This window comes from Numida meleagris, chromosome 6 (genome assembly GCF_002078875.1).
Source record: "Numida meleagris isolate 19003 breed g44 Domestic line chromosome 6, NumMel1.0, whole genome shotgun sequence".
NCBI classification, from domain to species: Eukaryota; Metazoa; Chordata; class Aves; order Galliformes; family Numididae; genus Numida; species Numida meleagris.
The window spans coordinates 59,445,277-59,458,876 of record NC_034414.1 but is presented as its reverse complement, the minus strand read 5'-3'; the positions used below and the strand labels follow the sequence as shown (position 1 = coordinate 59,458,876).

Here is a 13,600-nt window from a genome sequence, read left to right as displayed (position 1 = left end):
GGTGGGGAGGTCTTTGGGAGGGGGAGCAAGGGACAGGGGGTGCGGGAGATGGGGTTGTAGAGGGGAGGAGTCCCAGGAGAAGGGGGTGCGGAGGAGGTGCCGCACGGAAACGGGGTGCAGGGCAATGGGAGAGCAAAGCAGAGCAGCGCAGCTGGGAGCCCGGCCCCCCCCGCCCCGCTCCCCGCCGGGCCCGGCCCTGCCCCGCCCGTTCTCCCCTCCCTCCAGGGGCGGCCCGGCCCGGCCCCCGGCGGAGCTCAGCCCCAGGGCGGTGCCACCCGGGGCCGAGGCGGAACCCCGCGGCCGTCCCCGTTCCGTTCGGCGCTCCGCTCCCCGCAGCGATGTCCCGGCCGCTGTCGGACCAGGAGCGGCGGAAGCAGATCAGCATCCGCGGCATCGTGGGTGCCGAGAACGTGGCCGAGCTGAAGCGGGGCTTCAACCGGCACCTGCACTTCACGCTGGTCAAGGACCGCAACGTGGCCACCCCCCGCGACTACTACTTCGCGTTGGCCCACACCGTGCGGGACCACCTGGTGGGGCGCTGGATCCGCACGCAGCAGTACTACTACGAGAGGGACCCCAAGGTGGGTTCCCGGGGGGGGTGGGGGGGGAGAGCTGTGGGGAACCCCGGGGCGGGGGGAGGGGGGGGTCTCGGGGCGGTGCCTTCGTAGGGCTGTGCTGCTCAGCTTTGCAAATCGTCCCGAGTGGACTTTACCGGGCGAGGCCGCTGCCCTTTGCTTTGCAAAACAAACAGAACGGGATGGGGCCGAGCATGGGAACGGCGGTGTTGTCCCCTATGGGAATGGCATTGTCCTGCGTGGGAGCGGTGGTGTTGTTGTCCCAGCCCGGGCGTGGGTGCGCCCCGGGGAACGCTGCGCTCCCGTGTAGGGCGGTTGGGGTTTGCAGAGCAAATGGAGCTGAAAGGAACCTGCAGGCAGAGCTCGTTCTGCCCCACCTGGGGCCGAGGGCGAGCGGTGCTGGGGGTTTGCACCGGGCTCTGCCGGGGATTAAGCTCTAATCCCCTCCTGCCACCTGCACGGCGCTGTCGGCTCCCATTTATCCCAATTTATTTATTATTGGGACCGTGCCAGCGGTGGGAGCTGGAACCCCGCTGCTCGGTTCGACTCTGCTGCAGGGCTCCAAATACAGGACACCCCCCCCCACCACCGTGTGCCACGCGCCCAGCACCGATCCCATCGCATCCCATTGGGCCGAGTGTGCGCTCAGCGCTTCTGCAGCCCCAATCCTCCCTAAACCCATGGCTGCTGACCCCGCGGGATGGCTGCTGCCGCTGGGCGGCTAACAGGAGCCTGGCGTTGGTGGCCACGTGCCCTCCTGCATCACATACCTGGCGGCTCTGCAGCCCTATAGCCGTGCACCCGTCGCCAAGCCGGTGGGATGGCAGCGCCCAGGGAAATGGGATGCCCCGTTGCACCCAGTTCTGCTTCATCACTTTGCTTTGCGGTGCCGAGCGACGTTAGGAAATGTATCCTCTTTAAATTTAAACTTTGTACCGAGGTGACCTTCCCAGCCAAACAAACCCGCTGTGCCGTCCTGGAAAATAACACAGGGGCCAAAATGGGGTGAGGGGCAATGGACCCCCCCCCAGCCCTGGGCCCTAATATCCCCACTGCAAAGCATGCTGAGAGCTGGGGTTTCCCCCTTGGAGCTCTGCTTTGGGAGCAACAGCCCGTGGGGTTGGCTGAGCAGGGCCGCCTTCCTCCTGCAGAGGATCTATTACCTCTCCCTGGAGTTCTACATGGGGCGGACGCTGCAGAACACCATGATCAACCTGGGGCTGCAGAACGCCTGCGACGAGGCCGTGTACCAGGTGAGCGCCGCGCTCCGGGCCTCGTGGCACTGCGGTGACACTCGGGTGACACTTGGGATGATGAAGGCCTGGGTTGGTTGGTTTGTTTGCCCCGTGCGTGGCAATCACCGCTCGGTGGGAGTGGTTGCACAACAGCAGGAGCAGCTTTCAAGCGAATGACATTCAAAGGGAGAGCATTTTATTGGTAGGGCTTTTCTTAAGCTGTTAGCATAGGGAGGGCAACGGCCCGGCCACAGGCAAGCGGGTGTAGGAAGAGGCTCGGGTGTTGCGTAGCAGTTGCACAGCTGTGCAACAAGCTGAGTGCTAAACATCTCTGAAAGAAAACGCTTGGCTTCGTGTGCATTGGTTTAAAGGTGTGCAATGGTGCTTTGGGCAGTTCAGTGCAACGCAGCGAGGGGCTGGCGCTGCGGGACCTGCTGGGGAGCTTGGGGGTGGGGAGAAGCTGGCAAACCCGTTGGTTGTGTTTCTGTTTGGTTTTGGTTTTATTTTGGAGAAGTGGGAGCTGGTGGCTCAGCTGAGTTCCTGCTGAGCGGCCCCGGGAGCTTTGCATAAGCAAAACCTCTTCCTCGACAGCGCTGCGGGCTGAAAGCTGGAGATGTGTTCACAGGGACGTTGTAGCCGCATCTCTGCGTGTCCCTGTTGTAGGGTAGTGCCACCTGTAAGCTTGTCCACAACGAGGGGAAGGATGGGGGTGACCCTCGTACTGGCCCAAAGCACTGGGGATGGACCCTGCCCCCCCCACCCTCCCTTTGTGTCCCCGTGTCCCAGCAGTGGGGGCAGCACCCAGGGGTGCGGGGTGGGCGCTCGGTCCTATTGCCTCCTCCTTGTCCCCAGCTGGGGTTGGACATAGAAGAGCTGGAGGAGATCGAGGAGGACGCCGGGCTCGGTAACGGCGGGCTCGGCCGGCTCGCAGGTGAGCAAACCCCCAAAAGGTGTTGTTCCCGGGGTGGGGGCACGGCCCATGTGCGGGACCCGCACCCCGGGGCTCCACGCTCCTTGCTGTCCCCTATCCCCGGCAGCCTGCTTCCTCGACTCGATGGCGACGCTGGGGCTGGCAGCCTATGGCTACGGCATCCGCTACGAGTACGGCATCTTCAACCAGAAGATCCGCAACGGGTGGCAGGTATGATGGGAGCCCCAGGCCACGCATGGGGCCCTGGGCAGCTTGAGCTGGTGGAGGGCAGCCAGCCCACGGCAGGGGTGCAGCTGGGGGTGCTGTGAGGTCTCTTCCAACCCAACCGTGCTGTGACTCCATGACTCCCCCACACAGGTGGAGGAAGCTGACGACTGGCTGCGGCACGGCAACCCCTGGGAGAAGGCTCGGCCCGAGTACATGCTGCCCGTGCACTTCTATGGCCGCGTGGAGCACACTGCCAATGGCACCAAGTGGGTGGACACCCAGGTACGGGGGCACGGCCAGCACACAGGGCCCCCAGGTGGCTTGTGTCCCGCTGCGCTCAGTGTGACAGCCTACATCCAGCTGCTGCTGGTGCGTGAAGGCAACTCTCCATCTCTGAGGGCTTCTGGCAGCCAGCAGGCAGAGCTGGGGTGTCCCCGCAGCCGGGGCTCTGGGGACCTTGGGGAACCTTTGGGGTCTTTTGGGGTCCAAGCGCATCCCCACGCCTGTTGCCATTGCAAGGGTGGATGCAGCCCTGAGCTCCCTCCTGCGGAGGTGGTTGGGGTGGGAGGGTTCCAGCAGGGCACAGGGACATGGGGACAGGGGGACGTGGTGCCCGCAGTCTGCCCAGCCTCACCAACATCCCAGGTGGTGCTGGCGCTGCCCTACGATACCCCCGTGCCCGGGTACATGAACAACACCGTCAACACCATGCGCCTGTGGTCAGCTCGGGCACCCAACGACTTCAACCTGCGGGACTGTAAGTGGGGCCTGGTGGGGGCCGGGTGGGACAGGGTACGGCGAGGTCACTCTGACCTTACCCCCTGCACCTCCGCAGTCAACGTTGGGGACTACATCCAGGCGGTGCTGGACAGGAACCTGGCAGAGAACATCTCCCGCGTCCTCTACCCCAACGACAACGTAAGTCGGGCGTTCTCGCCGTGCGTGACGAGCGGCACAGGGGTGCGGTGCCATGTGATGTGATGCCATGTGAGCCCTTCCCTGTGCGCCCGGGATGCTCCTGGCACCGGCAGTTCTTCGAGGGCAGGGAGCTGCGCCTGAAGCAGGAGTACTTCGTCGTGGCCGCCACCCTCCAGGACATCATCCGCCGCTTCAAAGCGTCCAAATTCGGGAGCACAGAAAGCGTCCGCACCGTGTTCGACTCCTTCCCTGACCAGGTAGGAAGCGGGGTTGCTCCTCTGCATGCCCCCAGCCCAGCAGTCCATCTCCCCGTTGTGTGCCGTGCTCCGGTGCGGTTCGGTGAACTCAACCACCGGGCTGGTGTGGGTGATGGGTGCCCCGTGTCCCCGCAGGTTGCCATCCAGCTGAACGACACGCACCCCGCCATGGCCATCCCCGAGCTGATGAGGATTTTTGTGGACATTGAGAAACTGCCCTGGAGCAAGGTTGGGAGATGTGGCTCAGCTTTCTGTGTCATAGGGCGGCCAACTGCAGTCTGGGCAGTGGGTGCTGCACCCCCTCGCTGTGTGTGGGGACTGTACACCCGTTAGCACTCGTTAATAGGATGGTAGGACGAGAGGATGGCCCTAAGTTGTGTTGGGGAGGGTCAGGTTGGGTAGTGGGGAAACATTTATTCTCTGAAAGTGCGGTGATGCACCGGCACGGCTACCCAGGGAGTGATGGGATCGCCATCCCTGGAGAAGTTCCAGAGCCATGCAGATGTGGCACTGAGGGATGTGGTTGGTGGGCACGGTGGGGGTGGGCTGGGGGATCTCGGAGGGCTTTTCCAACCTCAGTGATTCTGTGATTCTGAGTAAGCAGCACATGGGAGTGGGTGGGGTTCAACAAGCAGCTCAGGAACATTCCCACTGTTGGAATATCTCCAGTGGGCACTGGGGAAGGATGAGCCTGTGCTGCCCACCCGAGCCGTGCTGGGGCCATGGTTCTGGGCCTAGGGCCACATGTGGGTGCTCACACTCAGCTGGGTGCCCTGGGGCTGCCCCTGATGCTGCTCTCCTGCCCACAGGCCTGGGACATCACCAGGCGGACATTTGCCTACACAAACCACACCGTGCTGCCTGAAGCCCTGGAGCGCTGGCCAGTGGACCTGGTGGAGCATCTGCTCCCCAGACACCTACAGATCATCTACGAGATCAACCAGAGGCACCTGGACGTGAGTGGGTGGGGGGCTCTGGATGATGGGGCTGGTGTGGGTTGCACTATGGAGATAGGGATGGTGAATGAAACAAACTATGTCTGGTTGGTGGCTGGGTGGTTCTGCAGCTCTCTGGGGAGGCTGGTGCCTAGGAACTGGGTGAAGCAATGCAAAGCCCTTCCTGCTGGTGTAGGGTTGCCCAGAGAGGTTGGGGGGTCTCCCTGGAGATGTTCATGGGGCTGAGCGCCAGCTCTGGGTGTCCCTGCTGGAGCAGGAGTTGGGCCAGAGGGACCCAGAGCTCCCTGCCAACCACAGCATTCTGTATTGCCATCCACAGTTGGTGGCTGTTTAAAATGCTTCACCCATTGCTTCAGGGACTTTCAAGTTGACATTTCTTTGCTCCTTGAACCCTAAACTCATCCTGGAAAAGGATGAGGATGGCTTGAACCTCAGTGGAGGAGGTTCACACTGTCACCCTGGAGTAAAAGCCATTGCTATGGCTGGCACCAAATGCATTGAGCACATCGCTGTGGTCCCCTCCTCGGGCGGTGGTCTGTTGGGTTGGGTGCTCACCCCCTCCCCACCACCCCACACAGCACATCGCATCCCTCTTCCCCGATGACGTGGACCGGCTGCGGAGGATGTCCCTGATAGAGGAGGGAGGCACCAAGAGGATCAACATGGCTCACCTCTGCATCGTCGGCTCCCATGCTGTCAACGGAGTGGCCAAAATCCACTCCGAGATCATCAAGTCTGAAGTGTAAGGGCAGGTGGGATGTGGTGGGGGTTCCCCCTGGGCACAGAGCTGACGCTGCCCCCTCCTTGCCCTTGCAGCTTCAGGGACTTTGCAGAGCTGGAGCCGGACAAGTTCCAGAACAAGACCAACGGCATCACCCCGCGGCGCTGGCTGCTGCTCTGCAACCCGGGGCTGGCCGAGCTCATTGCAGAGGTATGGGACAGCTCCCAGCCTTGGGGGTCATCATAGAGACACAGAACAGCTTGGGTTGGAAGGGACCTCAAGGATCACCGAGTTCCAGCCTTGGGCATGAGCCAGCAGCATGTGCTTGCTTTGAGGTCCCTTCCAATCCAACCCATTCTCTGAAGTCCCGCGTGGCCGCACTCCATCGGTACTTTGGGGTCAGCACGTGGCTGTGCTCCTCTCTCAGAAAATAGGGGAGGACTACGTGCGGGACCTGAGCCAGCTGGCGAAGCTGTACGAGTTTGTGGATGACGACCTGTTCATCAGGGAGGTTGCCAAAGTGAAGCAGGTGAGGAGTGCGGACAAGGGGAGCGTGGCTCTTAGGGGCATGGATCTGGGGGGGTGCAGTGCTGATGCCCACCCTGCCCTGGGCCAGGAGAACAAGGTGAAGTTCGCGCTGTACCTGGAGAAGGAGTACGAGGTGAAGATCAACCCCTCCTCTATGTTCGACGTGCACGTGAAGAGGATCCACGAGTACAAGCGGCAGCTGATGAACTGCCTGCACATCATCACCATGTACAACCGTAAGGCCCCGCAGGGACGGGCAGGGGACGGGCAGGAGTTGGCACGCAGCTGATGTCGGTGCTGCCCTCTCCTCCAGGCATCAAGAGGGACCCTGCGAAGCTCTTTGTCCCTAGGACGGTGATCATTGGAGGCAAGGTAAGCTGCGTTTTAGAGGAAGCCCTTGGAATGCCCTACAAGGGAGGCCCCGGCACTCCGGGCCCACCATGGCTCTGCCCCTAGGCTGCCCCGGGGTACCACATGGCCAAAATGATCATCAAGCTCATCAACGCCGTGGCCCAGGTGGTCAACAATGACCCCGTGGTGGGGAGCAAGCTGAAGGTCATCTTCCTGGAGAACTACAGGGTGTCCCTGGCAGAGAAGGGTAGGCCCTATAGGGGAACGCCAGCCCTATGGCTGCTCGTTGTCCTTCAGCGTGGCCTTGGCAAGCCCCTTGCTGTGTGCTCTGTTGGCAGTGATCCCCGCCACCGACCTGTCGGAGCAGATCTCCACAGCGGGCACCGAGGCGTCGGGCACGGGGAACATGAAGTTCATGCTGAATGGGGCCCTGACCATCGGCACCATGGATGGAGCCAACGTGGAGATGGCCGAGGAGGCCGGAGAGGAAAACCTCTTCATCTTCGGGATGAGGGTGGAGGACGTGGCAGAGCTGGACAAGGACGGGTGAGGGATGGGGACACAGTGGGGACATGGTGGGCAGTGGGATCAGCATGGGCTCACGATCCATGCCCCCCAGCTACAACGCCCAGCAGTACTATGACCGGCTCCCCGAGCTGAAGCAGGCTGTTGACCAGATCCGGAGCGGCTTCTTCTCCTCGGACGAGCCAGACCTCTTCAGGGACGTGGTCAACATGCTCTTCCATCATGACCGGTGAGGTTCATGGCTGGGATGCCACCCATCCCTGGGCTCCAGCTCCATATCAGAATCATTCAGGTTGGAGAAGGCCTCTGAGATCTCCAAGCACCACCCTCACTGCTCGCGCCCCTCAGTGCCACATCTCCATGGCTCTCGAACACCCCCAGGGACGGTGACCTCACCACTCCTGGGCAACTTGTGCCAGTGCCCAACTGTTCTTTCAGAGAAGAAATTGTTCCTAATACCCAACCTGAACCTCCCCTGGCAAAACTTGAGGCCATTAACTCATGCCCTAGAGGAGACCATGTACCCATGCAGAGTGGCCCTACACCCACTGCCTGATAATATCCCATTTCCTGGCCCAGCTCCTGTGCACAGGGAAAAGCAATTTGTGTACCCCTGGTACAAAAGGCTCTCTGTGCTCGGCCCTTCAGCTGGCCTGCATTAAATCTGCAGTAATGCTGGAATGCATTCGGGTGCGCAGCCCTTGCCAGATGATGGATGCTTTCAGGTATCTCAAGGGCTTTTCTAGCAGGCTGCGATTCAGTAGGGGCTGGGGAAGGTTAATTTATCTGAAGCATCCATTTGAGCGTCCCATTCCTCCACGCCAGCCACGCTCCCACTCCGCTCTCCCTAACTCCTCAATTCTTTGCTGCCTCAGGTTTAAAGTCTTCGCAGATTACGAGGCTTATGTCAAGTGCCAGGAGAAAGTCAGCGAGCTGTACCTGGTGAGTGCGGGAGGGGACAGGGAGGATGTCTGCCGTGGGATCCCCAAAACCCCTTGGGGCTTGGCCAAAATCCCTGGGGCTGCGCACAAGGGCACCTGTAGGTACAGCCCTCTCTCCATCCCCCCCTTTCTCTCGCAGAACACCAAGGCGTGGACCAAGATGGTCATCAGGAACATCGCCGCCGCGGGCAAGTTCTCCAGCGACCGCACCATCAAGGAGTACGCACGGGACATCTGGCACGTGGAGCCCTCCGACCTGAAGATCCCACCGCCCAACGAGCCGCGGGAGGGGGCCGAGGACAGGACCCCCAACGGCACGGCAGCGCGGGCGTAGGGAGGCGGAGGACGGGGGAGGAGCACGGAGCTGAAAGCGAAACCGTTCCGACCCATTGCTTGCGGTAGGGGCTAAAACTAAAAGCGCCGTGTGCGGAGACGGAGTGGGGGTTGCTGGAGACGGAACAAGGAGCTGGGCTCGCTCGCTGCAAAGCTAATTGCTGAAAGTGCTGGGGCTGTGCGGGGGATGGGGTGTGTGCAGTGCAGCCGTGCACCCTCACCCTGCTCCTGGTCCCCGCTTGACCCCTCTGTCCCTGCAGGTATATCTCCATCCCCTGAGCACCCCGCAGCATCCCCGTGGCAGTGGGAGGACGAGCACGGGTCTCAGTGTTTATTACATACAGCAGTAGTGGGGTCAGTGCCACAATGAGGTCCCGGTGCGGGGCAGGGGCAGTGCTTACGGGCGCTGTAGGCAGCAGCTGGCATCACTTCATGTTCAAGAAGTCTCTGCAACGAGATGCAATAAACCTCACGCTGTGTCACTCACCCCTCTCTGCTCGTTTCTTATCCCACGGGGGCTGTCCCTGTGTCACCCCCCTGTCACTGAGGTGCTGATGGGCTTGGAGCAGTGAGGAGCGAAGGGGGCTCAGCAAATTGGTGCCAGTGAGCGCCATGGGGTGGGATGGGATGGGATGATTCACCGCGGGGATGGAAAGGAGCACGGGGAAGGGTTATGCTGGGCCCCACATTTCTGCAGAGCAGCACTTACTTCACCAGGGTGGGCAGCTCCGGGTTGGATGAGATGTAGTCGTGGCCCAGCCCTAGCTTCTCGGGGAAGGTGATGAGCTTCACCTTGCTCTTGTCCTTGTAGGCGCTGCGTGCGGTCTCGAAGAGCTGCAGCGGGGTGGGAGCAGGGTTAGCAGCACAGGACCCCAGTGGGGTCCCGATCCCCCACCCTCCCTGTTAGCCCCCCAGAGCAGGTGACCCACCTGGCGTCCCAGCTTTGGGGGTAGCACAGTGTCGTCCTCTGCGTGCAGGATGAGCAGCGGGCAGGCCAGCACCTTCACACTGCGGGTGGGCGTCAGTATGGGGCTGCAGGAGCCTCTCCTGCCCCATTAACTCCCCTAACGTGACCCGAGGCCCCCACCTCCCCCTGCCTTTGAAGGCCACCTTTGGTGCTCAGGGTTGCTGATGGGTGGGTGCTCACCCCAGGACTGAGCACCTGTAATAATAATAATAACCCAAAACACCATTCAGGGATGCTCTCAACCCACAGGCCATGCATTTTTGGCAAAGGTGTCCGTGAAAGCCAAGCCAAGAGGACCCCAACCATGGTGCTCATCTCCAACACCATGGTGCCATCTGGGTAGCATTCAAGCACATCATGCTCAAATAAATAAAACGAGTGGTGCTACACAGGCTGCCCAGGGAGGTGGTGGAGTCACTGTCCCTGGAGGGGTGCAGGAGCTGTGGAGATGTAGCACTAAGAGACATGGTCAGTGGGCATGGTGGGGATGGGCTGAGGTTGGGGATCTCAGAGGTCTTCTCCAACCTGAATGATTCTATGACCAGATGGTGGGCTTGGCTTGATAGCAATGTTAGTACCTGATCTTAGACAAATAAAAGCCGCTTTTGAAGCATGACTAAGCTGAGCAAATACAACTGGGAGCACAGCATGGTGTGGAACACCCCACCCAGCTCCTGCTGTCCCCGTGCCCTCAGCCCAACCCACTGGGCACTCACTTCTCATCATTGCGGAAGAACATGTTGCCCCGAGCCATGGAGTCCAAGATGAGGTACTCGAAACCCGGGAACTGCCGATAAATCTGCACAGGGAGAGAGCAGGGCACTCGCTGAGTTGCTGCCGGGGGGACGTGGTGCCACAGGGCGGGGACCAGTGCTCACCTTAGTGATGGGGACGTGGGCGGCCGCGTCGCGGATGCTGGTGTAGGGGGACTCGAGCACGACAGCGTCCACCTGCACCCCTGGGAGCAGCATGGGGCAGGAGTCAGATGGGACATCCCCGTCCCCAGAAGGAGGATGGGGACAGACCCTTGTCCCCACTTGATACTCGAGGAGAGTGATGCAGCCCCCCCCAAAGCCTGGTGCCCAAAATGCGGTGTTACCTCGCTCCTCCTGCAGCTTTCTGGCCGCATTCGTTGCGATCCTACAACAAAGGAAGTGGTAATAAGGGGAGGAGCCCTACAGCATGCCCCCCACCTAGCCCCACACCTACCCCGTCCCCAAGGAGTGTCCCCAGAAGATGATGGAGCTGTTCCCGCTGCGCGCTTTGGCCCAGTCGTACAGCGCCAGGACGTCGGTGGTGAAGCCGCTCTCTGAGGGCTGCCCACTGGAATCACCATAGCCTGCGGGGACACGTTCCCACGTCACCACCCAGAGGGGATGGTCCCCAGGGTGAGGGGCGGGGGGTGGCCGTACCTCTGTAGTCCAGAGCCAGGATGTGAAAGCCGGCAGCCCCCATCAGCTGGTGGACGTGGCACAGCGTTCATTAAGGTGTCCCCATGTCACCTCCCACGCGCCAGGCAGGTCCCGGCCCTCACTTACCTTCATGAACTGGATCCGGTGGCTTGCAGCCCTGGTGGGGAAAGAGAGGATGAAGCAAGGATAAAGCTCAGGGCGCCTTCCCCCTCTACCAGGATGGGGCCAGCTGGGGGACATTGTCCCCACTGGGGTCATGTTGGATGAGGGACAGTTCTACACCTCTGGGAGCAAAAGAGGAGCACCCAGCTATCACCTGGGACAACATCACTGTTTGCCCATCAAGTCGGGCAGCCCGTGGGTACTTGCCTGGTGCCCCCGTTACCATGCAGGTAGATGATGATGGGGTGAGCATCGGCCAGAGCCTCCTCGAACCAGCGCTGATCCCGACCTCGCGCCTCAGTCCCACTGCTGCCCGGCACCATGTGCCTGCGGGGACGGACACGGCTTGTCCCCAACCCACAGCCACCGAAGGGAGGACAAGGAGCTCGGCCACGCTGCTCACCAGATGCCGACGGTGACACCCGGCTCGGTGGGCAGGTAGAGGCTGATGGTGTTGTTCAGCAGCAGCGCCGGCTGCCCCAGGTCCACGAAGAAGGGGAACGCTACTGCGGGACACGGCACGACCCAGGATTGGATGAGATGATCCCAAGTGGTCCCTTCCAACCTCAACCGCGCTGTGACTCCGTGACCCCTCTAAGCCAGCTGCTTCGGTGCATCTCTCAGTTGTTTTGTTGGGTTTTTTTTGGACATCATTCACCCCAAAGACCAACCCCATGGGAGCACGGCCCTTGGCCACCTCCTGCCACAGGGATGCGTTGTATGCCCAGATGTGTTGCAACATCTGGCGACACACGGGGTCACTTTCAAAACACAGGGTGCCCAAGGGAGAGCTGCTGTGAGCTCTGCAAGCATACCACCCCTATTTTAGGACCCCCCCCAAGCCTCCACCCCCCAAAACAAAAGGCAGCGCCCCAAAAAATCAGCACTCTGTGCCACCACTTAGGGCGAGCTCTTGGTGCTGCGGCACTCACTGAAGTTCAAGAAGACGAATTTGGTGAGGACGACGGGGAAGAGGCGGACGAGGAAGGGCACGGAGACGTAGATGAGGAGCAGCTGCAGGAGGACGGTGTGCAGCCGGGGGCACCAGCCCAGCCAGCCCCTGTGGGACACAGCACCGTCAGCATGGCCCCTTTGGACCCAAGTGTTTGTCCCACCCAAGACCAGGGCCTGATGTTGGGTTTGTCCTCCCAAGACCAGGGCCTCATCTTGGGTTTGTTTTCTCTATTGCTGATTTATGGCTGTGCTCCCTCAAAGTTTGGCTTTGGGGATGGAGCAGAGCCCTTGGAGCTGTGATTCAGCTTCACCGGAGGCCACCACCCGGACACGAGTGGGCAGGAAGGGCAGGGCACATGCCAAGTGAGCCACCAACGCTGTGACAACACCCGGAGCCCAGAGGTGACAGAAGTGTCCCAAAGCTGGGGACAAAGAAGGAGCTGGGAAAGGGCTCGGGGAGCCCCAGTGCTGCAGACGAACAATACAAAGAACGGATGAGGGATGCCATCAGCACGGGGGTGATGCTCCAACAGCATCCTCATCTCACCCCAAAGCACTGGGGGCACATCCACACCATCCATAGCTGCAGCAGTTTTGAAACGAGCACCCAAGAGGGATGGAAAAGCCAAACTCTGCAGCTTCCAGGCATCACAGTGCCCTGTGCAGGGCGATGGGGCAACCAGCAGGGATTTGGGGCAGAGGTGTCTGTGTGCGTCCAAGCAGAGCTCAGTGCCTGACTGGCATTGTGGGGCTGTGCTAGGGCGGATTTAGCACCACGGCCTCAGGCAGTGCTGCAGGAAAGGGCTGCAAAGGGCAGCTGGAGGCAGCCCATGGGCAATGGAGGGTGCAGAACACTGCGTGCTGCACCTACGGGCCTTGCCATCGTCAGGGCTAATTACTGGGTGCTGCACCCCGTCACCAAGTGCAGGGGCGAGCGCTCACACCCTGCTTGCACAACATCCCACAGGTGGGGCAGGTAGGGCCAGGGAGGTGGGCAGCGCGCAGAGCGGTGGCACAGCCACGGCAAAGGGACATGGTGTGCGGAGGGGTGACAAGGGGACACGGTGTGGGGTCAGGGCAACGTGACACGGGGACACGGCCACGGCATGGAGCTTGGCCAAAGAAAAGCGATGATGGAGGTCAGGGGCGCACGGCTACGAGGGCTGGGGAACACGAAGCCGCAGAGATCGGGGACACACGGCCACAGCGGGGTGCCTCCGCCATAGGGGCACGCGTGGCCACGTGCCCGCGGCACATGGGACATAGGGTTACAGCACAGGGCACGGCGGCGCTGCCTGGCACGAGGCAACCCCGAGGCGGACTCCCGAGGGGACCGGGGACCAGAGCCGGGTACTCACCGCCGGGGTCGGTCCGTGCTCCTGCCCGCCGCCCGCTCGCTGCCATCGCTGTCCCCGTGCCCCGCAAACTCCGCGCCGGCGCGCCGCCGCATCGCGCCTTCCGACTGCCGCTCCGCCGCTAGGCCACGCCTCCGCCGCTAAGCCACGCCCCTCCCGGCTCAGCCCTCCACTCACAGCCTCGCTCCTCCCCGAGGCCACGCCCACTTCCCGAAGGACACGCCCACCAACCTACGGGCCCGCCCACGTGCGGCGCCCCGGGGCAGAGGCGG

The 13,600-nt window shown here is 61.7% G+C and overlaps 2 protein-coding genes across 2 annotated transcripts; one reads left to right on the top strand and one right to left on the bottom strand.

The window, feature by feature from the left end:
• Positions 339-8,964, top strand: PYGL (glycogen phosphorylase L). Its single transcript, XM_021402827.1, has 20 exons — positions 339-581; positions 1,727-1,828; positions 2,663-2,741; positions 2,848-2,951; positions 3,099-3,230; positions 3,594-3,705; positions 3,784-3,866; positions 3,980-4,123; positions 4,259-4,351; positions 4,933-5,079; positions 5,658-5,821; positions 5,896-6,010; positions 6,228-6,329; positions 6,417-6,564; positions 6,642-6,700; positions 6,785-6,926; positions 7,018-7,225; positions 7,299-7,433; positions 8,080-8,146; positions 8,285-8,964. Exons 1-20 carry the CDS (start codon positions 339-341, stop codon positions 8,477-8,479), a joined length of 2,574 nt encoding a protein of 857 aa, XP_021258502.1. The 3' UTR covers positions 8,480-8,964.
• ABHD12B (abhydrolase domain containing 12B) lies at positions 8,795-13,488 on the bottom strand. The gene is made up of 13 exons (XM_021402828.1): positions 13,332-13,488; positions 11,952-12,079; positions 11,423-11,525; positions 11,227-11,346; positions 10,984-11,014; positions 10,858-10,903; positions 10,655-10,784; positions 10,545-10,585; positions 10,324-10,403; positions 10,162-10,244; positions 9,408-9,486; positions 9,188-9,312; positions 8,795-8,925 (listed from the first exon to the last, which is right to left on the bottom strand). Exons 1-13 carry the CDS (start codon positions 13,421-13,423, stop codon positions 8,904-8,906), a joined length of 1,080 nt encoding a protein of 359 aa, XP_021258503.1. The 5' UTR covers positions 13,424-13,488; the 3' UTR covers positions 8,795-8,903.

Coding starts and splice junctions, on each gene's coding strand:
- ABHD12B (XM_021402828.1), bottom strand. CDS start 13,423: ATGCGGCGGCGCGCCGGCGCGGAGTTTGCGGGGCACGGGGACAGCGAT. Junction 11,015..11,226: donor CATGGTAACGGGGGCACCAG/GCAAGTACCCAC, acceptor TTTCCCCACCAG/GGCTGCAAGCCACCGGATCC. Junction 10,586..10,654: donor GGACACTCCTTGGGGACGGG/GTAGGTGTGGGG, acceptor CCTTTGTTGTAG/GATCGCAACGAATGCGGCCA.
- PYGL (XM_021402827.1), top strand. CDS start 339: ATGTCCCGGCCGCTGTCGGACCAGGAGCGGCGGAAGCAGATCAGCATC. Junction 3,231..3,593: donor CCAAGTGGGTGGACACCCAG/GTACGGGGGCAC, acceptor CCAACATCCCAG/GTGGTGCTGGCGCTGCCCTA. Junction 6,701..6,784: donor CGGTGATCATTGGAGGCAAG/GTAAGCTGCGTT, acceptor CTCTGCCCCTAG/GCTGCCCCGGGGTACCACAT.